Raw genomic sequence first — 27,695 nt, forward strand, 5'->3', positions numbered from 1 at the left:
TGTGTGTGTGTGTGTATAGGAAGTCGACCTTTGTCACTCTTTAAGTTGTTATCCATGTTAGATTTAGAAGTGTGTCTTAAGATCATCTTAGATATGCTCCTTAACGTCGTCTTAGAAGTCTTACTCTCTCTCTCTTTCTCTCTCTGACGGTGTGTGTGTGTGTGTGTACAGTGCTCAGTGGCTGTCTTGGTGGGCAGGAGCTGGTAAAGAGGGGAGTATTGTTAACAGTTGCCACAGCCTGTTGATACCATTGCCCGGGTTTCATTGTGGCAGATGTGGTAGTTGTAGTAGCAACAGTAGTTTTACCGTCAGCAGTAGTCTTGGCTGGAGAAGCAGTTATTGTGGTAAATGTAAGCAGGAGTAGCAGGAGAGGTGTTGTCGGCAGCAGCAGCACCTTCCGTTGGACTATTTTAGAGGTGTGGAATGTGTAGCGTTGGTGGTGGTGATCTCTGCTACTGCTGCTGCTGGTACTGGTCACCACCGTCTGCTACCCTCGCCCCCCCCCCTCACTCACTCACTCACACACACACACACACACACACACACACACACACACACACACACACACACACACACACACACACACACACACACACACACACACTCTCTCTCTCTCTCTCTCTCTCTCTCTCTCTCTCTCTCTCTCTCTCTCTCTCTCTCTCTCTCTCTCTCTCTCTCTCTCTCTCTCTCTCTCTCTCTCTCTCCGGGAGAGTTCTTTATGAGCAAGTTGGTGGCGTTTTTACTCTTGAAGTAAATGGTGAAATGTGTCTTTTGTTCCTGGTTAGCAGGGATCACCGTCCTCTCCTGAGAGATATAATTAACCTAACTTTACTATAAGGATAGTAAGCAAATGGAATGGCCTAAAGGATCAGGGGGACAGAAGCCAACTCAGTACCACATTAAATAAATATGACAATAAAAGGTAAGTTGGCGAATTGGTTAAGCAACTAACACTTTACAAGGCGGGGCTCAGAAGCTAACACTCGACTTGCAAGTACATTTAGGTGAGTAGACACATACAAGACCTTATCTCAAATATTGTAAAAAAAAAGAAGAAGAAAGGTTTGCTAAAAGGTTAGTCCCAGAACTAAGAGAACTGAGCTACGAGGGAACACTGAGATGAACTTATTAGTCCTTGAAGAAAGGAGACTCTGAGTGGACATAATCCCAACATACCAAATACTGATGGATAGCGTTATAGAAGACAAAACTGGACCAGCGGCGGGTGCTGGAGCCCTCTGGACCAGGGGCAGACATCGCCAGGACTCCCCAACACTTGGTAACATGGCTGGCGGAAGAGGAACGTCACGTTATGTTTACTAGGCTTCTGGCGAGTCATTCCGGCGGCTCGCGTGTCCCTTCCCATCCTCTCTTTCCTGTTAAGTGCAGGTTTTCTTCTCTGCTTGGTGATGCGTTGTCCAGTGTGACGGCACTCTCTCACGCACTCTCGTGTTTTCACTCTGGGTGACAGGAAGGGGAGAGTTCCCACTGGCACTTCCCATGTCCGGCCACTGCATGTACTGCCTCACTCTCACTTCTGTTTCCTAAGAAAGTTTCCAACTGGATTCTTGGTCCCGCCAAAATTTACAATGATGATAATTAATTATTATTATTATTATTATTATTATTACAGGATGAATCAATATGGAGAGTCTGTTTAATGCTTTTCGTGTGGGCGAAGGAAGGTTTTCCTTGTGGGTTACCTCTGTGGGACTCTTGTTAACTCCTGGTCGAGGTGCGGGTGCCAACTGGGGTGAGAGTGAGAGTGGTGGAGGACAGTTCCTGCCCGGGCACTAAGGTGGGCAGGAACATTTAGTTCTGAGTAGCTGAATCTAAAACAACAACAACAACAAGAACAGGTTACTTGGAGCATCAGAGTATGGGAGCAGAGCGACAACAGAGCCGCCCGTGACTGGTACTCCTCTGCAGGACACCATGCTGGGCCTACAGTGGTGCTCTTGACAATGACTTACTCTCCTGCTCTATAGTAACCCCCTCCATGGGGGGTCATGCTACCCTCTCTGCACTCCAGGCTTCAACAACCATCTGCACAACCACTTACGAAACATGTACGTCTTTCCTGGATCATGGGTGGCGTTGTTTACATTAATTGATCAATTTATGAGCTCCGAAGCACTCGGAGTTGTTTATAACAATAATAACCTTGGGTTGTGAAGTTTCAAATGTACAAACTGTTAAAAAATGTAAACATTGCCGGCATGATTAATGCTACCAAGTACAGGCTTCGTCAGTGGCTGCGGCCCGGGCTTGGGGAGTAGAACTCCTAGAGTCCTGTCCAGGTAAACTCCTGGCCCCGCTACTGGTCTAAACCATCCCCCTCCCTCCTCGTGTGGCGTGCAGGTTAAACCACCTGACGTAACTGATGGCCTATAATCCAACTGACAGACACAGGATGTGTGGGGTTGGGTTATTGGTCGCCAGCCGGGTCACTGTAAATTGCTGTCTTGACTACTGGTGGCGGAGTGTGCTTGTGGTGGTGCCACAAGGGCGCCCCCTGGCAGGGCGCCATCATCTCGGCCTCCCCAGGGTGCTACTACCACACTCGGCTTGATACCTGCTTGATGGGGCTTCTGGGAGTTGTTCTACTCCCCCAAGCCCGGCTTCGCATCTTCCTCACGCGTCGCTGGTCACACTTTGCTCGGGAATCGAACTCGGGGTCCAATCTGGTGCAAGTCGACTGCGTTAACCACTGCCATTTTCAGGACTTTGTCTCGACACTTTCTGTGACGAGGCGGGTCAGTTTGTGACCTGTGGGAAGACAACTTAAAAGACGGTGGAGACAGTTTGAAGACTTGAGTGACAGTGAGGGTCATAGACCTGTGTTGGGCCAGTATTATGGACAGGATGGGGAGGGCGAGTGAATTTCAGGTCCAACATGTTTAGGGGCTCCGAGGGCCGCGTGGCCCCACACTCTGGGCACTCAAAGTACCGCCAGGGTGGCACTCTTCCCCCCCCCCCACTTTGACCAACCACTTTTTTTTTTTGGGGGGGGGGAGTAAAGAGGAAGGTGAGGCATAGGTGAAGGGAAGTATAGAAGTGGGGAAATAGAGTGAGAGGTATGAAAGCAGGCGGGCTGTCCGCCTTGCTGACACTGGACGGTAGAGCGTTGGTCTCGCTTCATGCAGGTCGGCGTTCTATCCTCGACCGTCCAAATGGTTGAACACCATTCCTTCCCCACCGTCCCAACCCAGATCCTTATCCTGACCCCTTCCAAGTGCGATATTGTCGTAGTGGCTTGGTGTTTCCCGTGATAATTCCCTCCCTCCCTTCTCCCCCCCTCTGCACCCCCCAAGGTGGCACTCCCCGCCCCCTGCACCCCCTCTCCCATCCCCCCAGTGTCTGGTGGGGACAGACGACCCAGATTGTGTATATCCACCACAGTCGTCAGTGTGTGTTCTCTCCCGGTGATCTTACTCTCATGCCGTGTGTACCGCCCCCTCCCCCCCCCCCACACACACACACACACACACTGTGTGTGCCTCCAGCCTCCCTGTACGCCACACACACACACACACACACTGGGGGGCTGGTAGCTGAGTGGATAGCGCGCGGGACTCGTAAGGGCTGCTTCCTTGGTGTGTGTGTAGGGGGGGGGGGAAAGTTAGTAGTAGTTAGTAACAGTTTGACAATTGAGAGGGGGGCGGAAAGAGCAGAGATCAACCCCCGCAAGCACAACTAGGTGAACACAACGCCTCCACAACATGAGACTAGCCTCAGACTTTATCATTCTGGCACCCGTTACTATTTTGTGTTTATGTTACAGTTATGTGTGTGTGTTTGTGTGTGTGTGTGTGTGTGTGTGTGTGTGTGTGTGTGTGTGTGTGTGTGTGTGTGTGTGACGACAACAGTGTTTGGAAGAGGAAGGCGGGCATCTCTCCTGTGCCACAAGTCTCTAGTCCAACTTCTCGGTGAAGTCTCTTGTGCCGAACTATCGAGGTTTACATCTATCATTACTATCTTTATATAAATATATTTACATCTACATTACTATCGAAGTTTACAGCAGTAGCCCACACTTGCTCACCACGGCACCTCTTAACTTCTTATATAATGCAGGCGACGAGTCACAGTAACGTGGCTAAAGTAAGTTGACCAGACCACACACTAGAAGGTGAAGGGACGACGACGTTTCGGTCCGTCCTGGACCATTCTCAAGTCGATCTTATAATATTTATACATCACCGCATATGGAAATAAGTAATGATTATTGTTGTTGTTAAAGATTCGCTACCTGGAATGTAAAATTTCAAGTAGCACGGGCTATGGTGAGCCCGCAATGATTATTGAGACAGCAGCCTCGCTGGACATTATACAGCAGCCTCGCTGCCAACAATCTACTCTACACTAACTACTTGGGACACCTCAACTGACAAATTAGGCAACGCTTGGTGCTCAGCCTACCTTGACAATGGTGGTTACCCTGACGGTGATTACTGTCAAGAGTAATTACCACCTTAACAGAGACTACCTTGAACACGCCCCCCACTGCCTCCACCCCCCCCCAACCCCCTCTGCGGAAGTCACATTGATCGAGTCATATATAATTGACAACAAACAATTGGTGCCAATTATAACTAACAACCAGTTCAATGTGGAGTGAACTGGACCAATGAATCGGGTTCAATTCAATTTATTATGCACCCCATACCCATCCCGTGTTCGTTGAACACTTGCGCATCTACTCCCGAAACCTGTACATCTTTCAAAAGTCTTGACGGGTTTGTTTACATTCACCGAACACCTTTATCGAACACCTTACCAGCTTCCGAACTTAACAATCCGTGGTTATTATTGTTGTAAACACTCTCGTATTGCTTCGGAGCTCATATAATAATGTTTAATAAATGTAAAAACAAAAAACAACGCCATGTTGAAGATGTAGAGGCTTCGTATGTGGTGTTAGGGAGGTGCTGGGGGAGGTGGTGCACGGCGGCCTTCCTGCTGGGGAGTGGGGGGTGTTACACCCCTCTCTGTTGGCATTACTGCTAACAAGGACGTTATTGTGCTTAGCTGGTAACACTGACTAGCACGGCTTATGATAGTACTGAGCTAGTGAAGCTGATTCCTGAGCTGAGGTGGTAACACTGCAGGGAGCGGTTATTGTTGTGTTAAGGTGGTGATACTGATGACTGGTAGACTGGGGTGGCAGCAGGTGACTGGGGTGCCAGCAGGGTGACTGGGAGGCAGTATGATGCCAACAGGATGCCAGCAGGGTGGCAGCAGGGTGCCAGCAGGGTGCCAGCAGGGTGGCAGCAGGGTGCCAGCAGGGTGGCAGCAGGGTGGCAGCAGGGTGGCAGCAGGGTGGCAGCAGGGTGGCAGCAGGGTGCCAGCAGGGTGACAACATGATGCCAGCAGGGTGGCAGCAGGGTGGCAGCAGGGTGCCAGCAGGGTGGCAGCAGGGTGCCAGCAGGGTGGCAGCAGGGTGGCAGCAGGGTGGCAGCAGGGTGCCAGCAGGGTGGCAGCAGGGTGGCAGCAGGGTGGCAGCAGGGTGGCAGCAGGGTGGCAGCAGGGTGCCAGCAGGGTGGCAGCAGGGTGCCAGCAGGGTGGCAGCAGGGTGGCAGCAGGGTGGCAGCAGGGTGGCAGCAGGGTGGCAGCAGGGTGGCAGCAGGGTGGCAGCAGGGTGCCAGCAGGGTGACAACATGATGCCAGCAGGGTGGCAGCAGGGTGGCAGCAGGGTGCCAGCAGGGTGGCAGCAGGGTGCCAGCAGGGTGGCAGCAGGGTGGCAGCAGGGTGGCAGCAGGGTGCCAGCAGGGTGGCAGCAGGGTGGCAGCAGGGTGCCAGCAGGGTGGCAGCAGGGTGGCAGCAGGGTGCCAGCAGGGTGGCAGCAGGGTGCCAGCAGGGTGGCAGCAGGGTGGCAGCAGGGTGGCAGCAGGGTGGCAGCAGGGTGCCAGCAGGGTGGCAGCAGGGTGGCAGCAGGGTGCCAGCAGGGTGGCAGCAGGGTGCCAGCAGGGTGGCAGCAGGGTGGCAGCAGGGTGCCAGCAGGGTGGCAGCAGGGTGCCAGCAGGGTGGCAGCAGGGTGGCAGCAGGGTGGCAGCAGGCCTGGTAACAGGAAGTGGTGTACCAGACGAGGCGTCGCTGGTAGTGGGGGACATTACTCCACCTGGCAAGGACGTCTTGCTTATTACTATCTCTCTCTCTCTCACTGTGGCACACTGACGCTAACCACAACACTGACGTCTGTCTGGCGCAGTATTACCACCAGTGTTGTGGTAATACTGCGTCAGTATTACCACCAGTGTTGTGGTAATACTGCGCCAGTATTAATACTGTGTCTGCTGCAACGTGGAAGATACTGGAGGGCCAGATCCCACATTTCTACAGTCAAATAAGAACATAAAATGGAGGGGACGGTACGGAAGGAAGTGCAGAATAGGATCAATGAAGAGTAGAGGTACCAGAGGCTCTAGAGGTACCACGGGGTTCCAGGGGCTCCAGAGGTACCAAGGGCTCCAGAGCTCCACCAGCCAAGCACTGAGGGCGGCGGATCTTCGGAATCCCACCAACAAACATAAGAAATATTGCTGGAACCAAAGTGTGTGTGGGTTTGGCTTGGGACAGCACCACTCCTCCCACAACCCACTCCTGCAGGGACAACATTCCCAACATGCTGCCCACATTGCTAGCCAACATTGCTAGCCAACATTGCACATGTTGCGCCTCCCCCCCCCCCCCCCCGCCCCACTCCCTCCCTGGTCAAGCTGGGTTACCAACGTTGATACGACAATGACTCAGCGCAGATAACGCTTATCTTGCGTTAATTAAACATTACTGGGACGTGTTGCGCGGCCTTGCTCACGCTGCATAACTTTCTCACCATGTTATACACCCCCCCTCATCCGCATGATTAGATAGTACTATTTGTAACTATGTGCACCATAGTACACACTCTGACGTACTAAGCAGTTTGATAGAATTTTGTGCTATTCACTTATAAGAGTCCGATAAAATGAAACTAAAAAATGAATGTTGCTAGGCCTATTATAGCACACATATGTACTATATTAGGCCTCGGATAGCGTGTAATAGGCCTAGGAAGGTTAGATGAGGTTAGTTTAGTTTGTCTTTGCAACATATATGTACAATATTTTCCGATCTATCCAAATTCAATATGTCCGATTTCTACTTTCTAATTGCCGTGAAGGTCGGTATATGTACTATGGTCCTCACCGTCACTATATGTACTACCACAACAGGAGGATGGTCTGGGGTAAACACTTAGCACAGTGGTAAGATAATAGTCCACTGTAATGGTTCTCCTGAAACCCTGGCTGTAAACCAACTAGCGGGTCGTGTTCCAAGGAAACTAGTTTAAGGTTTACCATAGGAAGGGAACGTCTCTTGAAGGGCACTTGTAATTCCCTGCTGAAGGGGGGGGGGGAATAAGAAGTCCCCTACCCACTCCACCCACGCTCCCCCCCCCCACGCTCCCCCCCACCCACGAGACATGGGAGGGTGGGTACCAAAGCACTGTTTATATATTTATTCATTTCTTTATTATGCACCACATACCCATCCTGTGGGGGGGAAGGGTTACAGAGGCACATAATGGGGTCAGGAACTGAACCCATAGTTCGTTTAGCTAAGCAAGTGACGGTCTTGTCAAGCTAGTTACACAATTGTTAGTATTACATACACATGTACACACACCCACAAGCACAAATAGTGCTTGCTTGCTATATATAGAGAGACACCCGCAAGCACAAATAGTTGAGAGGCGGGACCAAAGATCCAGAGCTCAACCCCCGGAAACACAACTAGGTGAGTACAAATAGGTGAGTACACATGTGTCGCACAAATTAATTTTTTTACTAGTATCATTCAAGTTCATCAGATATACGACTGACAGTATAAATCTTTCTTGGGGCTTGTTAATACTTAAACCTTGTTAACTTGGAGATTTTGGCTCCGTTCTCTTAAGTGTTTGCACAACCTCAGTCCCTGCTGGCCCAAGCTGAGGCCCTCACAACTCTGTCTGTGCTCGAGATCAACCCCCCTAACACAACCCACTGTACAGTCTTGTATATATAAATGATAATAATGTGTTCTTTGAGTACAGGAAGTGCGGGAAGCACTTTTTTTTAAGTTAAATAATGACCAGCACTTGTGGGCGGTCCGTCCTCATCTAAATTGGTCAGATGCTTCATAATGCAACTGCTTGTTTAGGAATGAAGAACCTTTACATACCACTAACGACAGATGTTCAAACTTTTTGTTAACGGTCCTTCCTGTCCTTCCTGTAATCACGTGACACATTTTGTTTTAAATTCATCAAATATAAATATTTACCAACCGAACAAAACCAAAAACCTAGGCTATCCTTGGCCTAAACTATACATACAATTTTAATACTTTAAAATAAAATTAATTTCTTTCAGAGAGAATTTAATGTTTAGTTACACCGTATAGAACAGAATGACGAATGATATATCATTCGTATATCAGTCGGGTGAGTATAGCCTGAGAATGGTGGGTGAATAATTTTGTTTTATATACACAGGTGGGTACAGGAACAGACGACTGGCGACTCTCTCCTAATAGGAAGGGAAATGGAGCTTTCCCTTGCCATAGCTGGTGGAAAGCCTTTCCCACGAGTTCTTGATTCATACAGAGTAGCATCTCGCTGGTGGGAATCGTGTGAACTTTCTCGCGTTTTTTTCACGTGTGTGAAATACTATTCACTTCCATCAACATTTTTGGAGAATGTGGAGCATAACACAGGGTTGATGATTTATGGAACCACTTACCAGGTGACACAATAGACGTGGGGGATACCTAATTGTTTCAAGTGTAGGTTAGACATATATATATATATATATATATATATATGAATGAATTTGGGTGGATATAAATAGGAGCTGCCTCTTATGATCGAATAGGACTTTTGTATTTTCATTTATTCCGATGTTCTTAGGTAATATAATTCTTGTTACTGAATAAGAGATGTGGTGGCAAGACTCACCCACGTCCCAGTTCCACATGAGGCTGCAGCTTCAACTTTGAACCCATATAAAACTTGTTCCAGGCGTCTTAATACACGCGCCACACTCCACGAGGGAGGAAGTGGAATAAATACAACAATTATCAACAACAACTCTAACTTCACACATAAAAATCCTTGAAAGAGTGCTAAGAAGCTCACAAAAGACATGGACTCACAGCGTCTGCATAACCCTGGACAACACGGGTTCAGAACACAGCGCTCCTGCCTCTCACAGCTTTTTATTATTATTATTATTATTTTCTACCACAGACGTAGCCACACATTTACAATGCTAACCAGCATATACACATTTTCTTCTGTCCTCCATGGACAGGGTGAGGGATTTGTCAAACATATAGTTCAGGGATTTATTGAACAACCACAGGTGATTGTAGTGCTTTTAAAATGTTAGGCTAAGCTACATACGTAAATACATAGATACAGCTGCAGATACAGCTGCTGGACCACTATGACGTGGTCTTACCTGCCGGGGAAGACAAGCAAATCGTTGTTGTATTATACACACATTTCGCGAAATCTTTCGACAGAAGTAACCATGATGTTATTGCTCACAAAATGCGTGCAACAGCAGTTACCGGCAAAGTAGGAAGAGGAATCTTTAATTTTCTTTTTTTTACGCCGTTCACTTTGTGCATTTTTGTTCTCGTATTGGCATCCTTAGTGATATTTAGCGCCTTTTGAATATCCCGCACGTATGACGGTGCTTCATAGCCTTCCCGGCGTGGTGCCTTCTTTTGATAATTACTTCAATTTCCAAACGAACAAAAGCCATTATTTATTTACCAGAACCTTAATATGTTAATACAGTATTAATAGAGAGGTCAAGTGGTGGTGGTGTTAAGGGTTGACGGGGAATTAATGCTGCTTGTCTTTAACTTCAGGTAGAGCGTGATGGGCGGGGAGCAGAGCCGGGACGCGGGCGGCGGGGTGGGCGGAGGTGGGCGGGTGGAGGTGTCGGAGAGGCAGGCACCAGACTCTAACCGCCCCACCTCCACCTCCCCGCGACCTTCCATCTGCTCCGACGGCGACCTCCCCTATATCTCCTACACCGTCAACAGACCCATAGGCGGTGAGTACCGGCGCCCCTTCACCAGTGCGAAGTGCGCTCTTCGCCACACTCCACCATAACTTGTACGGTTCTCATGTCCTCCCACTCTCGGAGTTACAACCCCGCTCCTGTGCCAGGTAAGTCAGTCCACTACGGGCTCACCATAGCCCGTGCTACTTGGAACGTTTTGTTCCCAGTAGCGGAATCTAAAACAACAACAGCTCTCACTCTCCTTAATTTATCCAGATAATTGATCACTGTCGTGTTTTTCACCAAAGTAATGCTGACTCTCCTGCCTTCCTCACAAAGAATTCCTACTGACCTCACTTGCCAAAGATTATTTTGACTGTTGCCTCCGGAGGCGACTAGTTTATTGTGCACCCCATACTCATCCTGTGAGCCGTAGCGCAAAAAAGGATTACAGAGGGGCACAAAAGGTTTTTATCAGACCTCAACGGACAGTTTTACATTAACAATTATATCTCACCTGCACACCTTATAAATATGATGTCTGCAAGTAACAAACTTGTTTGACCTGCAACATCTATGTATTCACTGTTTTAGTATACATAGGATGTATGTTATTTGTTAATACAAAACTAAATTTAAATATTGGATATTACAGGATAATAGCAGGATTTATTTACTAGAAGGGAAATAGGGATACAGTGCAAAGATTTCCCATATTTTATTTGTAATAAGATGGTTTGCCATTTCGTTCAGCATAAGTTTGGATTGATCTCTAAATGGCTACATTGTTTACAGTGTAAGATATAATGCTCTAGTGTGTGTGTGTCTGTCATTGTACACAAACTTTACACTTTACTACATCTACATCCCTGTATAAGCCCAAGTGCTTATACAGGGATGTGTATAAGTACTTGGGCTTGTACACTTATACACTTGGGCTTATAAGCCCAAGTCGTATTAGAGCTGTGAAGACTAGTAAACTAACAGACGTTTAGTTTACTAGTTTCCCCCCATATAAGTGTTTCTTAAATACATTTCATGGTGACGAACACTGAATTGCCAAGTTCCTGCTCGCAGTTTTCTACTTCAAATTCATCTAAAAAAAAAAATCCCAAATGGCCTGACTTGCCAACGAATTCCCAAATGTCTTGGCTTTTTCCCAAGAAGTGAGATCCTCGAGTCGTCTGAAGCCTACCTAACTGTGGTGAGGTGGTACAAAGGCTGGGCACATGTGGTGTCCTCATTACGGGCTATTCATGCCCGTGCCACCTCTTGCGTGGCTTAATGTTCATCAATCAATGAGTGTCGTGCGAGACACGTGTCCACGACGCCACAAGCCCCCCCCCCCCGACCCACCTGCTCCGATAAAGTATGAGTAGGAAGCAGTATGGTCTAGTCCTGAACATGCTTCATGAAAAGGGGTGGTACACTTTTAGGTGTATATTTCCCGTGCAGGCGAGGAGTCACAGTAACGTGGCTGAAGTATGTTGACCAGACCACACACTAGAAGGTGAAGGGACGACGACGTTTCGGTCCGTCCTGGACCATTCTCAAGTCGATTGTGAATATATTTCCCGTGACATAAGCTTGAATGTTTGCACTATATAATATATATATATATATATATATATATATATATATATATATATATATATATATATATATATATTATTAGTATATTTTGGTAGCAGTCTTTCCTGTAGACATATATTATTAAATATGACCGAAAAAGTAAGATTAATAATTCTAATACGAATTTTCTCAATATTTCTTATATTTCTTTTCACTGTTGATGGTAACTGAAAAATCAATTCTCCAAAATAAAAATGAATTTTGGAGAATTGATTTTTCAGTTACCATCAACAGTGAAAAGAAATATAAGAAATAATGAGAAAATGCGTGTTAGAATTATTAATCTTACTTTTTCGGTCATATTTATATATATATATATATGCGAACAAGCCTGAATGGTCCCCAGGACTATATGCAACTGAAAACTCACACCCCAGAAGTGACTCGAACCCATACTGCCAGGAGCACACTGCTGGTGTACAGGATCCCTCAACCGCTCGACCAACACGACCGGTCAAAAGAGGATGGTAGCCTAGGCTATTTCCATCCCCCGCCGGCACTCGGTTGGTAATCTTGGGCATGGTATTTTATCAAATCACCTCATTCTTTGGGACACACGTGAGGGACACAAGTGCGAATAAGCCTGAATGGTCCCCAGGACTATATGCACGTTCACAGTCACTATATAAACGTTCACAGTCACTATATAAACGTTCACAGTCACTATATAAACGTTCACGTTCACAGTCACTATATAAACGTTCACGTTCACAGTCACTATATAAACGTCCACGTTCACAGTCACTATATAAACGTTCACGTTCACAGTCACTATATAAACGTCCACGTTCACAGTCACTATATAAACGTTCACAGTCACTATATAAACGTTCACGTTCACAGTCACTATATAAACGTTCACAGTCACTATATAAACGTCCACGTTCACAGTCACTATATAAACGTTCACAGTCACTATATAAACGTCCACGTTCACAGTCACTATATAAACGTCCACGTTCACAGTCACTATATAAACGTCCACGTTCACAGTCACTATATAAACGTCCACGTTCACAGTCACTATATAAACGTCCACGTTCACAGTCACTATATAAACGTCCACGTTCACAGTCACTATATAAACGTCCACGTTCACAGTCACTATATAAACGGTCACGTTCACAGTCACTATATAAACGTCCACGTTCACAGTCACTATATAAACGTCCACGTTCACAGTCACTATATAAACGTTCACGTTCACAGTCACTATATAAACGTCCACGTTCACAGTCACTATATAAACGTCCACGTTCACAGTCACTATATAAACGTCCACGTTCACAGTCACTATATAAACGTCCACGTTCACAGTCACTATATAAACGTCCACGTTCACAGTCACTATATAAACGTCCACGTTCACAGTCACTATATAAACGTTCACGTTCACAGTCACTATATAAACGTCCACGTTCACAGTCACTATATAAACGTCCACGTTCACAGTCACTATATAAACGTCCACGTTCACAGTCACTATATAAACGTCCACGTTCACAGTCACTATATAAACGTTCACAGTCACTATATAAACGTCCACGTTCACAGTCACTATATAAACGTCCACGTTCACAGTCACTATATAAACGTCCACGTTCACAGTCACTATATAAACGTCCACGTTCACAGTCACTATATAAACGTTCACAGTCACTATATAAACGTTCACAGTCACTATATAAACGTCCACGTTCACAGTCACTATATAAACGTTCACGTTCACAATCACTATATAAACGTTCACGTTCACTATATAAACGTTCACGTTCACAGTCACTATATAAACGTTCACGTTCACAGTCACTATATAAACGTTCACGTTCACAATCACTATATAAACGTTCACAGTCACTATATAAACGTTCACGTTCACAGTCACTATATAAACGTTCACGTTCACAGTCACTATATAAACGTTCACAGTCACTATATAAACGTTCACGTTCACAGTCACTATATAAACGTCCACGTTCAGTCACTATATATAAACATCCACGTTCACAGCCACAATATAAACCTCCAAAGCCACCATAAAAACGTTCAAAAGTTGACCTTTTATCATACCATCAAGACACATTACTCCAGTTTTACATCCACTGCAAACATATTTGCACCTTTACATGCACTAATTAAACACGAGCTGTAGACAAGTCGACATCACCAGTGGAGAAAAACATCCACAAGTTTATAAACAAATCACAAACGCCTTGGAGCTTCCACTGTAGAGTGTCCGTGTTCCTGCTTGACACAGGGAGCGAGCGAGGGCCCGCCGGGGCCCGCGACTCCAAGATTATCGGTAGATGTTTCACCAACGACATCTTCCTGGGGAGTTTGGTTCTGTAGCGCGCAAAATAACCTTGGGAAGAAAGGGTTGGCTGGCTGTAAGAGTTGTGGTGTGGGGGGGGGTCCGGCTGGCTGGCTAGCTGGCTCGCTCGCTAGCCGGCTTCCTGTCCCAGAGGTGGGGGAGTTGGTTAGCTGGCTGGTTAGCTGGCCTGCCTGCCTGCCTGCCTGCCTGCCTGTCAGGCAGGCAGGCAGGCAGGCAGGCAGGCAGGCAGCCAGCCAGCCAGCCAGCCAGCCAGCCAGCCAGCCAGCCAGCCAGCCAGCCAGCCAGCCAGCCAGCCAGCCAGCCAGCCAGCCAACCAGCCAGCCAGAATGTGTCCCAGTTCTGAGATCTGCCTGTAAGGAGAGCTGTGGAGAGCCCTGACCAAAACACCCGGACGATGATAGTGGAATGTTTACGTGTAGACCTTCCAAATACGGCCAGGGGGCAGGGAGGTACTAGCGTGATGGTGGTAGATAATACTGGTAGGTGGTGGTGGTGGTAGATGGTACTGGCTGGTAATAGTGGTGGAGGCTACACACACTTTTTTTGTGTGTGTAGTTGCTATTATTTTCCGACTTTCGCCCACCAGTCCTCCCGGCTGGTCGCATGTTCACTCTGCGCTAGTGTTCTTGTTGACAGTTCTCTCACCCGTGTCACACATGTGGCTTACGAGTTAAATTACCAGCAGTGGCAGAAGAGAGGATATAATGATGTTAGTCAACAACTCACTTGTTACAACTTGACAATTGAAGATACTGTGAGCGTCTCCATGAACGAATATTAACACAGTCAATATAACACATATTAACACAGTCAATATAACACATATTAACACAGTCAATATAACACATATTAACACAGACAATATAACACATATATAAACATAAGTGATGAGGAGACTGACCAACAAGGACGGTCTGGGGGGACGTAGACACCACAACATAGGAAGAACAAGGCAGACATGACGGTGATATATAACAAGTATAGGGTAGAAGCAGACCAAGAAGCACTGTTCACAGTAGTGAACAACAGAACGAGGGGACGTGCACGGCAACTAGAGGTAAGCGAGCCACACAAACTGTCAGCAAGAACATGTTCAGCACAAGAGCAGTACATAGATGGGTTAGAATAACAACAGAAAATATTGTAAGAGGAAAGATGGTATAAACGCCGCATTAAATAACAACATTCTGCAGAGGCGAGGCTTAAGAGCTGTAGTTCTTGAGTGTACAGGAACTTGCAGGAAAGTGTGGCTTAAGGGAAGGGCTTCACAGACATTTATCTTACCCCAGTACCAAATGTAGCACCACGCAACCCTACAGAGGGAGAGAGAGAGAGAGAGAGAGAGAGAGAGAGAGAGAGAGAGAGAGAGAGAGAAGATAAGAGAAGAAAGATAAAAGAGAAAGCTAAGCTAGAATAAGATGGCAACAAAGTCGTTGACCACAACGACTCTTGGCACAGCTTCACCCTAACTTAGTACAGCTACTCCACACTGTCCCAGCAGCCCTAAACCCACCCAACCCTCGGCACCCTAAACCCACCCAAACCTAGGCACCCTAAATTCACCCAACCCCTGTTACATCACAGTACGGTATATATGATCACTATACAGGTGTTCTTCATGAATACACATGCGTTAACTGATTAGAATTACCGGAACGAGTCTTGACAATTCAGCCTCACATTCTGGGGTAAGACCAAATTGTCAGCAGTTTAGAGCAGCTCAACATTCCTCGACAATTTTCAGGTGGAAGAGGATGTTTGTCTTACTGTATAGTTGCCAGCGGAGGTTTGAGGAGACAATGGAAGGAGCACGTGAATATTACAACTACATTATAGGAGATATATATTCTGGTATAGTACAGTAAGAGACCGTTGGAAGAGACCAACAGAAGACGCCTCGAAGTTGTGAAATGGAAAACATTGGCTTCTTAGTCTTTGAAATTGAAATTGAAATAAGTTTATTGAGGTAAAATACACACAAAGGGATGAGGTAGCTCAAGCTATTCTCATCCCGTTCAGTACATCGTGTTAATACATACATAGACACACATCACAAACAATAAACATATTACCGAATGTTTATTCATTCGGTAATATGAATAAACGTGGGCCTCCCGGCTGCTAGTAAGACAAAGAGCCTTACAGACCAGGCAGTCACCAGGGAAGCCTAGCCACAGGCCAGGCTGCGGGGAGTACCAGAGCTCACAAAATCGTCAACATGTGTTTAGCATTATCTGGGAGCCTGGGCACTAGAGTCTGCTGGTGCGATAATAACCTCGTAGCCAAGCCTTTTTTCGTCCACATGCATGCGAATTCTGACGTCCCCACATATATGTACAGAGGCTGTGTTTAGCCACATATCCCCCATCTGTATAGCTATGACTGCTGTGTTTTACCCAATCAAACTGACCCAGCCCGTGACAATGGCATGGAGGAATATCGAAGGTTTGGTGTATGTTATAAATGCCAAATATTAGTGAGTATTACGTGTGTGACTCCGTAGCCCAGGTATGTGATGCTTATAAAGGTATCCTCAACTCTGACATTTAATTTGATAAGAAACTTCCTGTAGTGAGAGGAAGCGCCAGACTTCTCTGTGTGCACTCCTCACCACCTTCACTCTTATATGACTTAAACTCCCATGCTGCTGCCTGACAAACTCCCACGTTGGTGTCTTACCACAGAGAGAGGGTAGTTTTAGCGTTGTAATTGTGTTATGTTGTTTGAGGTTGTAGCAGTTATCTCAGAAGCAGGTTAAGGCAGGACCCAGGCACGTTGGTGGTGGGTGAGTAAAAGGCTGAGTGATACTCATGTGTACTCACCTAGTTGTCCTTGCGGGGGTTGAGCTCTGGCTCTCTGATCCCGCCACTCAACTGTCAATCAACTGGTGTACAGGTTCCTGAGCCTACTGGGCTCTATAATATCTACATTTGAAACTGTGTATGCAGTCAGCCTCCACCACATCACTGTAACTACTGTGACACTGACACTGTGTTTACTGGTGGGTGGACCAGACTCACCCAAGCACACGTCGCGGGGGATGCGCGGGCTGCGTGGTGGGGGAGGGTCACCGCGCAGGACCCGTCGGCGACAGTTCCAGCAGCGACCTCAAGAGGTGGTGGTCGTCCGCGAGGCTGCCACCAACACCGCCGGTGTCGACCCCGAGTTGGCCAGACTTCAGGTGAGTCAGTTCTCTCTCTCTCTCTCTCTCTCTCTCTCTCTCTCTCTCTCTCTCTCTCTCTCTCTCTCTCTCTCTCTCTCTCTCTCTCTCTCTCTCTCTCTCTCTGCGTCCTTGTCCCCATTCCTAACTCCCCTACTTCCTCCATCCCGCCCACTCCTACTACTAAGTTCCTGCACTATAACTCACCTTCTACAATCCCATATAAATCTCTTACATTTTCCTATACGTAGATCTGTCCAGATGCAAGCTAAACTGTTGAATTTGTACTATAAACATTGTTTTACATTTATTTCATATTGTACTATGAAAAATATTGTTACCACAAGCAGTGGACCCGCGAACAACTGGTTGTGATGGTATATTGATTCACACTCCTTGGTTCTCACCATCACTGTGAACTGTGAGGTTATTGTGTCAGGTGAAGGTGAGAGCTTTATATTGTGAGGACACATGCGCCTTCCACAGTTAGAGCCCCACTCCTGTGCCAGGTAAGTCCACTACGGGCTCACCATAGACCGTGCTACTTGCAACTTTTTGTTCCCAATAGCTGAATCTCAAACACCACCAACAATACGCCTTCCAGTGTGTATCTTCCAGACCCAGACACACACACACCTTCCATATAAACCTTGTCGCGTGGCGATTGCTTCCAGGCGCTGTCCTACGCCTCATGGCGGCTTTGTATACACAATCCCTCCTTATGTTGAATTCCCATATATTATCATAGTCTTTCTTGCTTCATGCTTGTCTTGTGGTGTTGGTAATCAGCGAATAACGAGCCTGGTTGTATCTGGTGGCAGTCCATCCCGACGTTCCTGCCCATCATGCGGGGGGCGCTGACGGCACCGTCGGCACGTGATCCAGAGGTCCTGGAGCGACTCAACGCGGGCGCCATGGTGGAGCTGTGTCGCCGCTACCAGATCCACCTGCACGCAGCGGCCGCCGCCACCAGCCACCACCAGGATAACCTCTCCGCCAAGATCAGGGAGGTCAGTATACCCCCACACCTGTTATCATACGCTCTTCACGTGACAGTTGTTCACACTATGCCACATAAAGGAGTCTGCGCGCAGAGACCAGAAACCTAAGTTTGCCGGTACACTTTTCAATTTCACTTTGTGGTAGCCTGCTGAATGCCTCTTGTGTTCCACAGATGGACGCCGGCGTGAGCGGCCTGGTGTCGCAGGTGACGGAGCGACAGAAGAACTTCGCCAGGTACGCGGAGAAGCTGAGTCAGGTGACGGAGGTCAGTCACGCCCTCGCCCGCTGCCACGCCTCCCTCAACCACATCCTCGAGAGCCTGGAGACCCTCAATGACTCCCTGCCCATCCAGGAGAGGCTGGAGCCCTTCGTCTGGACCACCGGCTGATCTGCCGGCCGCTGGGTGACCGCTGGGGTGGGGAGGAATGCAATAAACACGAGAGTATAGTGAGAAGGCTCACCTTACAACCTTACTTCCCCGCCCACTGACTGCGCGGGGAAGAAATAGGAGTCGAGGAAGACAATGGGAAAGATAGTGTACATGAAATAAATCAAGGGAAATATAGCTGATGAATGTAGTAATTGAAGGGTGAGAGAAGATGGCGGTAATATAGGTGGAAGAGGAACCCACGCGACAGGTCACAAAGAATTATGAAAAACACAAATTGTATATAAATCAGTATGGTGGGCGTCTAGGTAGATCAGCAAAGTAGATGTGTACACGAAGGTAGATCAACAGCGTGGGCGTGAGAATAGTTTAGACAGTAAAGGAAATGTGAAATATTTTGCACCCAAATAATATGAAAGTAAAAATAATAAAACTTGAAAAATATAATTTGAGTGCAAGGCCATGAAAGAGGACCTAATCTCGGAGAAACTTAATGAGAATACAAAAAAAAATCTATACATGACATGAATTCAAATATACTCGTTGTATTCACAGATTGGGAATGGTACTTACCCATAGTCAACATTCAGAAACCTGTTAAATGTGATTAAGGAATGGGATTGGTGTCAGGTGTGTGTGGAATACGGTTGTGTTTTAAACCTATTTAATGCTAGGCTTAGGTTCTTTTTGGGGAATATGTTACTTAAACCCTATTAAGTGGAATGGCTGTAACCTAAGTGATAACGAAACCTATATCAAATGGGTGCACACAATTTTAGCACGGTCAAAGTCTTTGTAAAAATATGTGTATGTTAGGTGACCCCTCACTTTAAATTTGAATGTTGATGTTGAGACGATTCAGGCATGATGGTAGGGGGGGGGATGAAAGGTGTTTCGTACACAACATTGTGTGTGTGTGTCTGCCGTGTCAACTTTGTGTTAATCTTTCGTGTTCTTGTTATTGTATTGTTAAAATTCAACTTAGTCATCCATGGGAAATGAGTTAATGCTCTCCAGGTTGAAGCGAATGGTGTTGATTACATTGTATATTATTTATTTAAATATTAATGGTCAAAATACACAGAGTTTCACTCAGCCTTATTGTGTGTGTGTCTGTGTACGAACACGCGCGTGCGTGCCTGCGAGATAATGCGCTGCATGCGTTAGAAAGAAGAGCCTAATATAAAGCAATGATTCATGCCTAAATCTTTGACTTGACTCATTCCGTCATGCGGAACAACATGTCTACAAGAACGACTGCCCCAACCCCTGAGGATGTAGTGTGCATATTGACCGTCTTGCACAATCATTGGTGCGATGGTGACGGTACTGTGTACTTTTGAGGTGATCCTGAACGTCATGGGTTCGAATCCTGGTCGGGTCATGTAGTGATTTATGGTTTGCGTTTTCCTGAAGCCTTTATATATAATGAATTATAATGATATATATAATATATATATATATATATATATAATATATATATATATATATATATATATATATATATATATATATATAATATATATATATATATATATATATAATATATATATATAATATATATATATATATATATATAATATGTATATATATATATAATATATATATATATATATATATAACTGAAAACTCACACCCCAGAAGTGACTCGAACCCATACTGCCAGGAGCAACGCAACTGGTATGTACAGGGACGCCTTAATCCGCTTGACCATCACGACCGGACATAAGGAAGTGATAGCCGAAGCTATTTGAACCACTTCCCCGCCGGCACTCGGATGGTAATCTTGGGCATAGCATTTTATCAAATCACCTCATTCTTTGGGGCACACGTGAGGAACACAAATGCGAACAAGCCTGAATGGTCCCCAGGACAATATGCAACTGAAAACTCACACCCCAGAAGTGACTCGAACCCATACTGCCAGGAGCAACGCAACTGGTATGTATAGGGACGCCTTAATCCGCTTGACCATCACGACCGGACATAAGGATTAAGTCATCCCTGACATCAAGCGGATTAAGGCGTCCCTGTACATACCAGTTGCGTTGCTCCCGGCAGTATGGGTTCGAGTCGCTTCTGGGGTGTGAGTTTTCAGTTGCATATTGTCCTGGGGACCATTCAGGCTTGTTCGCATATATATATATATATATATATATATATATATATATATATATATATATATATATATATATATATATATATATATATATTATAAACAAGTCCTGTATACGGTTGTATAATATACAACCAATACGGTTGTGGTGCATACGGGCATACCTTCAAGCTACTGCATATATCCGTTCAGCCTCTTGTCCTTCTAATAGTGTAACATGGGACCGTATAAAGGTCTTCCTGAGATGCCTCGTAACTGGACCTCAAATTACACTCTTCCTTCATGTCCACTTCTATTTTGATGAGCATTCAGGCGCGCGAATCCCTCTGTCGTGAGGTATCGTCTCACACGCGGCCTCCACTCTCCATGTTCTAGCATTTTAATGTGTACAATACAATAAAGATTTACGTCAAGAGCACAAAGATGGCGAGACAACATAGAGGAGGCCTGGCGACAGACGGAGCCAGGGGGCCAGATGTTGGCCGCGAGGCCTTGACGAGGCGACGACAGAAGCCAGCTTGCACGACCGGCGCGCCCCCTGCCCGCCTCGTGGACACCTCACCTGCACGCCACGGCAAAAACTCTTCACAATCTCCTCCAACGAAACCACATTAATGGAATTATTGCAAAATGGATGTTTCCCAAGTCCTTGGAGGTCATGACGATAAATCTAGCAGGGTATTCCTGCTAGATTTAGTTCAACCAAGGCGAGTTGTTTCTGGTCATGCAACTGGGATGGAGTTTCGAGGTGCCTGCTGAAGCGCCTATGGAGGGAGGCCTCAGTATGGCTTTAATTAATATACCTTTGTTGGAAAAGTTACTATTCAGTCTAAACACATAATTAATATAGCCTTCCCGGCTTGGCGCCTTCTTTTGATAATTACTTGCGTTATGAATAGTTCACTGCTAGATTGCTGGAGAAGCTTACTAGTGATCAGATCTGTAAAGTTTATTTAAATATTAACTATAGACTATGGGTTATCAATTACGGCGTGTATGTGTGTACTCGCCTATTTGTGCTTGCGGGGGTTGAACTTTGTCTCTTTGGTCCCGCCTCTCAACTGTTAATCAACTGGTGTACATTTTCCCGAGCCTACCGAGCTCTATAAGCCTAATGCTGTACCGACTGAGCTTAGTGTGTGTGTGTGTGTGTGTAAGGCGCGGTATTTCGTCCTGAGGGAGAGTGTTGGTGGACATCGGAGCTGACTCACGCTGCCTCAAGGGGCCCACTTCGCTACTTCTCCCCCTCGCCACCTTGGGTCGACGCCAGTAATTTTATCCCGGGGAAAATACACAATGAGCCAAAGTTGCAAGGTGTAGTTGTGACAAGGGTACAGGGCTGGAGATGATCATAATGAAACGTAAGGCAGGTGGTCAATGTAGAAGAATGTCAAATCCACGAGAGTGGAGAGACTCGGGGTGAAGCTGGCCACCAGTGTACACAAGTCCAGTTTTATTGCAACCATTTTTCGATTTATTTCTCTGCGACTCTTCACTTTTTATCCGCGATGACTGAACAAATATATTTGTTCTTTGTAGTTTCCAGTTTTTTAGGGTAACCAATTTTTCTGAGTAGAGCACGTAGTGTGTATAGTGTGTGTGTATATATAGTGTGTGGAGAGAGAAAGTCCTCATCCAAGAGAGGCCTCTAAAACAAGAGAAAGTGGTATATGTGAGGAGAATGTTGGCGCGGGTGTAGCGTGGCGTCAGCAGGGGCCGCTGCCAGTAATACCCTCAACGCGTGTTTCCCCTCATTCTTGTCATTCTTATCTTGTCACACTCGCTGCCCACTTGCCTTACTGCCTCGCATTCTTCCTAACCGCTCCCTCTACACTCACGCTCTCAATTACATTTATATATAATACTAGAAGGGTACCCAGCTGTGTCCTGGCCTGTCTCTTCCTCCTCTATTTCCTTCTTTCCCCTCACCCCCTGTTCCTACTCCCTCTCTTCCCCCCTCTTCCTCCTCCCCTTCGTTCCCCTCTAGCGCTCTCTCTCTCCGTCAAAATGACAAATAACATTAAGAACAATTCACACAGTCGGTTCATCACTACATAGTCTATAAAGTCTTTGGGTAAAACATAATTTTAAGGGGGACTTAAAAGGTAAATATTATAATTCGATTTTTTTTTAATTTTGGAATGACCAGTGCAGTCTCCAATATTGCCAAAAAATAATAATCCAGAATCGAACCATTTGGTATTGTAAGATGTTCATGGAGAGTGACGTTAGCAGTGTCACTTATCGATTTTTTCTTGCTTCGAATCCTTACCCACCCATGATGGGCACGTACCCAACAGCAATTATTCGGAAAAATTGGGTGAAGCTAGCCCCAAATGTTTGGCTTCTAACCTCAAACAGGCAAGACATTTCAATGTATAGATATAGATATATCGAAGATGATACAGGTATGTGGTAAGGTGTGGATGATTGAAACTATAGCTAGGGTTCTTGAGCACACTACTACACCACCGACACCATATGTACGAGAAGTGGTTCCTTCAGCCACTTCAAGTAGCCATGAAGGAGTACAAAGATTCAAGCAGTTTAAGAAATTGGCGGGAGGATGTATGTATGAAAAGAAAGATGTATTTCTTTGTATGAAAGAAAGCCTAGTAAGGAGAAAGAAAGCCTAGTAAGGAAGGAAGCTTTGTAAGGAAGCCTCGTAAACAATGAAGCCGTGTAATGATGGCAGCCATGTAAGAAAGGGAATCTTGTAATGAAGGAAGCTTCATAAGGAAAGAAGCCTAGCAATGAAGGACATCTTGTAAAGGAGGAACCATTGTAAAGGAAGAAAGTAGTGAGAGTTCAGAGGCTGGATACACAGTAATAACAGGAAATGCAACATGGACAATGAGAGTAACGGAGGAAGGAGTTTGAGGACAGAGTCAGGCCAACAATGCAAGTCATCAGCTGCAGCTATTGAAATAGCTCTCGTGTTCTGCTTCCTCCCCGAGACATATATACACAAGAGAGGTATATATACCCCGCTTCTCGGTGTATATACACCAAGACTTTACTTTGGGGAGCCGGTCGGCCGAGCGGACAGCACGCTGGACTTGTGATCCTGTGGTCCTGGGTTCGATCCCAGGCGCCGGCGAGAAACAATGGGCAGAGTTTCTTTCACCCTATGCCCCTGTTACCTAGCAGTAAAATAGGTACCTGGGTGTTAGTCAGCTGTCACGGGCTGCTTCCTGGGGGTGGAGGCCTGGTCGAGGACCGGGCCGCGGGGACACTAAAGCCCCGAAATCATCTCAAGATAACCTCAAGAAGATAGTCATGGACGATGTTCAGGACTAAGATATACTTGCTGGTTGGTCAGCAAGCTATTGTGGTGGCCCTCCAGAGGTTGATAGACCTCAATCAGCTTCCATCCCGGGTCTCAACCACAAAAAATTCCTTCACTCTGAATTAAAAGCAAAATACATTTTCGGTTTCTGAATCCAACATCACTAATTCTTGACTGCTTTAGCGCACCAGAAATTAATTTCTTGCTCTTTCTTTTTTACATAGTAAAATTATGTCACTCAGTGTGAATTTGTCTTGGGTATTATTGCTGTGTTTTTGTCAACACGCGAGTCAGTCCATGGCAGGCGTCTGTTGCCACAGTGAACCACGTGTTGTATGTCAGCCTGTTGCCACAGTGAACCACGTGTTGTATGTCAGCCTGCTGCTACAGTGAACCACGTGTTGTATGTCAGCCTGTTGCCACAGTGAACCACGTGTTGTATGTCAGCCTGCTGCCACAGTGAACCACGTGTTGTATGTCAGCCTGTTGCCACAGTGAACCACGTGTTGTATGTCAGCCTGCTGCCACAGTGAACCACGTGTTGTATGTCAGCCTGTTGCCACAGTGAACCACGTGTTGTATGTCAGCCTGTTGCCACAGTGAACCACGTGTTGTATGTCAGCCTGTTGCCACAGTGAACCACGTGTTGTATGTCAGCCTGTTGCCACAGTGAACCACGTGTTGTATGTCAGCCTGCTGCCACAGTGAACCACGTGTTGTATGTCAGCCTGCTGCCACAGTGAACCACGTGTTGTATGTCAGCCTGCTGCTACAGTGAACCACGTGTCGTATACTACACATACACTGCCGGCTGGGCTATCACTGGTGGCGCTGCTGGGGGTGTGGGCGAGGGAGCCGAGGACACCATCTGCTGTCGTCCACTTCAATACGTGGTTACTCTCTCCACATTAGGTCACATTGTACTCCAATGTCTCTACTAATAAAAGCATTGTTAAGAATGGTGCTCGAGTTGTTCATTATCTAAGAGTTCAGATCACGCTGGGTAATTTAGATCTATAATCATATTTAACATGAACAAACAAAATGTCTCAAAATGAATATGAATGGCACGGTGTTGTTTGGGTGCGTTGTTTATGAATGTGAGAGAAAATACTGGTGGGTGAGACCAGGTGACAGGAGACCCATTATGAGTTCCTCGTGTGAATGGGTAAACACCCTTTTTTGTGGCTTGGTGCCTGCGACTTCTGTTTGACACAACATTGAGAGCATTCTGTAGGGGGGTGGAGATGATGGCATGCAAGAAGCGGGGTTACGGAGATAGTTTATGACAAAAATAATGGTTGTAAGGAAGGGATGGTAGAGCTGTGGGAGGCGGCGCGGGTTTGCGTGGCGATCGTGTAAGGTGAGCTGTGCGGGTGTACTGGCTCTCCAAGCGGAGAGGTCCTGTGCCCAGGTATTTTTACTTGTTCCACGAGTACTGTATCCCTGACAGGCACCGCCCTACCAGCCAAATATAGGTTGTGCGCACAGACCACTTGCGCAGCCTTTTCTGCGCAGAGGATATAAAGAAGGAGCAACCAGAAAACCCTGCCAGTGCATCACAGCTAGGGTCGCAATCATGCCTGCCTCAAAGGGTTCCCGTTCTTCTTCCAAGAAGGCGAAGAAGGGAGGAAGCAATGTCTTCGATATGTTCACCCAGAAGCAGGTGGCGGAGTTCAAGGAGGGCTTCCAGGTGATGGACCGTGATCGTGATGGCATCATCAGCAAGGACGACCTCCGTGGTGTCTACGACGAAATCGGCCGTATTGTCACCGACAAGGACCTGGACGACATGATTGCTGACGCACCTGGCCCAATTAACTTCACCACCCTCCTGCACATGTTCGCCTCACGCTCCTCTGGAGAGTCCGACGACGACGATGTTGTTGCCAAGTCTTTCCGTGCCTTCGAGAAGGAAGCCGGTCAGATCGACTCCGAGCAGTTCCGTGCAATGCTTATGGCTTTCGGTGACAAGTTCACGCCCGCGGAAGTCGACGATGCCTTTGAGCAGATGGAAATCGACGAGGACACCGGCATCATCGACTCCAACGCCCTCATCGCCATGTTGTGCGCCGGTGGAGCAGAAAAGGGTGAGGGTGAGGCTTAAATACCCAAATTCCCGTCCCATCGTCCGTGCCCGAAGGAAATGTGGGTGAGCAGTAGCGGAAGCCATCTGCAGGGGTTGCTACCTGTAGCTGTGACACTCAGGCGCTTCTTGGCTATCTTCTGGCCCCTGCTGCTGCTACTTCCTATCTCATCAATGCTCGCCACTTCTTCCATACGTCACCACCACCCATATTTCTTACGGGCGAAGTCACAAGCAGGATAGACAATTGAGGCTGGACCCTTCGCCCTCTCCCTCTTCTGTAATCCTGCCGTCATTATCTCCATCTACGATAGACCCTACAAGCGGCGGCTTTCACCAGACCTCAAGATCGGCGTCCGCGAACTCGCAGTGTCTTTGTGAAAAGAAAAAAGCCAAGCCGGGAGCGGAGTGACAGTGACAGTGCATATGAATGTAAACATTGCCGCCGTGATCCACAACCAGAGGGCCTACCGCTCCCTTGCTAAAAAAAAAGTGTTACATCCGAACAGAACTAAAACGAGACATCTGTGACTAAAGTAAAGTACGAGGTCGTAGTGTGAGGGAGCTCAGTGTCATCTGCCTCATCTTTAAACCAGTGTAGTGACGACTTTTACGAGCTGGAGAAGCCACCGTGGTGACCGCTACGCAGTTGTCGTCACTGATGCTGGACCAGAGTCGGGTGCCGGTGTACTGCAGCTCTAGCACTTGTAAATGTTTCACTTGTGAAGCATTGTATTAACATCGGCAAGATATATTCAATAAAATGTTTTACAATCGCCATTGTATATTTTAAAACACCATTTCTGCGCCAACACGTGGCAGCTAAAAATAGACACAGTGTTTGGAAGTGAAGCAAACAGTCAAATTTATATAGAAAGTGGTCTCACCTAAACTCAGATTGTTTTTAACTATTTACTTATTTGGCAAGCCTTATAACTTTGGACATTTCCATAACTTTGGACATTTCATTAAAAACTGTAAAAAAAAAGTGTAAACCTATATAATATAACTTTTTTAATAATCTTCATAAGCTTTTGTTTGCCCATCTAATTACATTTTTTTCAATATAGTCCAACAAACACAAGAGAACTTTCAAGCAATTGTAAATACAAGTTTGTCTATATGAATACAGTCATATTTACAAAACAGCAGATGAAACGCAGGTGAGAGCATGCCACCTGCGTGTCTATGCAGAAGTAATGCGCCTGTGTACAGCTGTGAGAGAGTTGGTATAACAAGCATGGCGCGTTAGTACTGTGTAGTAGCCTCACACCGCTGCTACACCTTAAATAGTTTACTATTAACTTCCATCAACGAAGCCTAGTCACACACTCCAGTCATTAATTCCTACCTACCCCTCGCTGCTCTCATGAGTGGCTTGTCTACACACACTAATGTGTGTTTCTTTTCATTGTCTAGTAAATCCACCCACCTCAACACTACTTGAAGTCTATATATCCCCTAGCCCCGCGCAACACTAATTCTACCATACAAAGCTTAGCTCTGCAACACTAATTCTCCAATACATAGCTCTTATAATAGTAATTCTACCATACACATCCTAGCTCTACAACGTCAATGTATATGGTATATATAATCTGTTATTACATGGGTGTATCGAAAGCAAGCAATCAGTCTCTCTCTCTCTCT

The 27,695-nt window shown here is 46.3% G+C and overlaps 3 protein-coding genes across 4 annotated transcripts in view; 2 read left to right on the forward strand and 1 right to left on the reverse strand.

Moving 5' to 3' along the window:
• Positions 1 to 19,633, forward strand: part of BORCS5 (BLOC-1 related complex subunit 5) — a 69,809-nt gene extending 50,176 nt beyond the window's left edge. For both annotated transcript variants that reach the window (XM_045736562.2, XM_045736563.2), the window contains 4 exons: positions 9,904 to 10,091; positions 17,019 to 17,185; positions 17,986 to 18,174; positions 18,339 to 19,633. In XM_045736562.2, coding sequence (XP_045592518.1) covers positions 9,914 to 10,091; positions 17,019 to 17,185; positions 17,986 to 18,174; positions 18,339 to 18,554 — 750 coding nt within the window. In that variant the 5' untranslated portion in view covers positions 9,904 to 9,913 and the 3' untranslated portion in view covers positions 18,555 to 19,633. The remainder of the gene's footprint in view (positions 1 to 9,903; positions 10,092 to 17,018; positions 17,186 to 17,985; positions 18,175 to 18,338) is intronic.
• LOC138366026 (keratin-associated protein 10-3-like) lies at positions 5,130 to 6,113 on the reverse strand. Its single transcript, XM_069326746.1, has one exon. The coding sequence runs from the start codon at positions 6,111 to 6,113 to the stop codon at positions 5,130 to 5,132; it is 984 nt and encodes a 327-aa protein (XP_069182847.1).
• Positions 19,634 to 25,490: 5,857 nt separating the features above from the next.
• On the forward strand, positions 25,491 to 26,821 carry LOC123754305 (myosin regulatory light chain 2). The gene has a single exon (XM_045736565.2). It carries the CDS (start codon positions 25,539 to 25,541, stop codon positions 26,064 to 26,066), a length of 528 nt encoding a protein of 175 aa, XP_045592521.1. The 5' UTR covers positions 25,491 to 25,538; the 3' UTR covers positions 26,067 to 26,821.
• The last annotated feature ends 874 nt before the right edge of the window (positions 26,822 to 27,695 follow it).

Source organism: Procambarus clarkii, chromosome 18, assembly GCF_040958095.1.
Source record: "Procambarus clarkii isolate CNS0578487 chromosome 18, FALCON_Pclarkii_2.0, whole genome shotgun sequence".
NCBI classification, from domain to species: Eukaryota; Metazoa; Arthropoda; class Malacostraca; order Decapoda; family Cambaridae; genus Procambarus; species Procambarus clarkii.

What these genes read in the sequence shown, in the direction of transcription:
- LOC138366026 (XM_069326746.1), bottom strand. Translation starts at nt 6,113, where the DNA reads ATGTCCCCCACTACCAGCGACGCCTCGTCTGGTACACCACTTCCTGTT.
- LOC123754305 (XM_045736565.2), top strand. Translation starts at nt 25,539, where the DNA reads ATGCCTGCCTCAAAGGGTTCCCGTTCTTCTTCCAAGAAGGCGAAGAAG.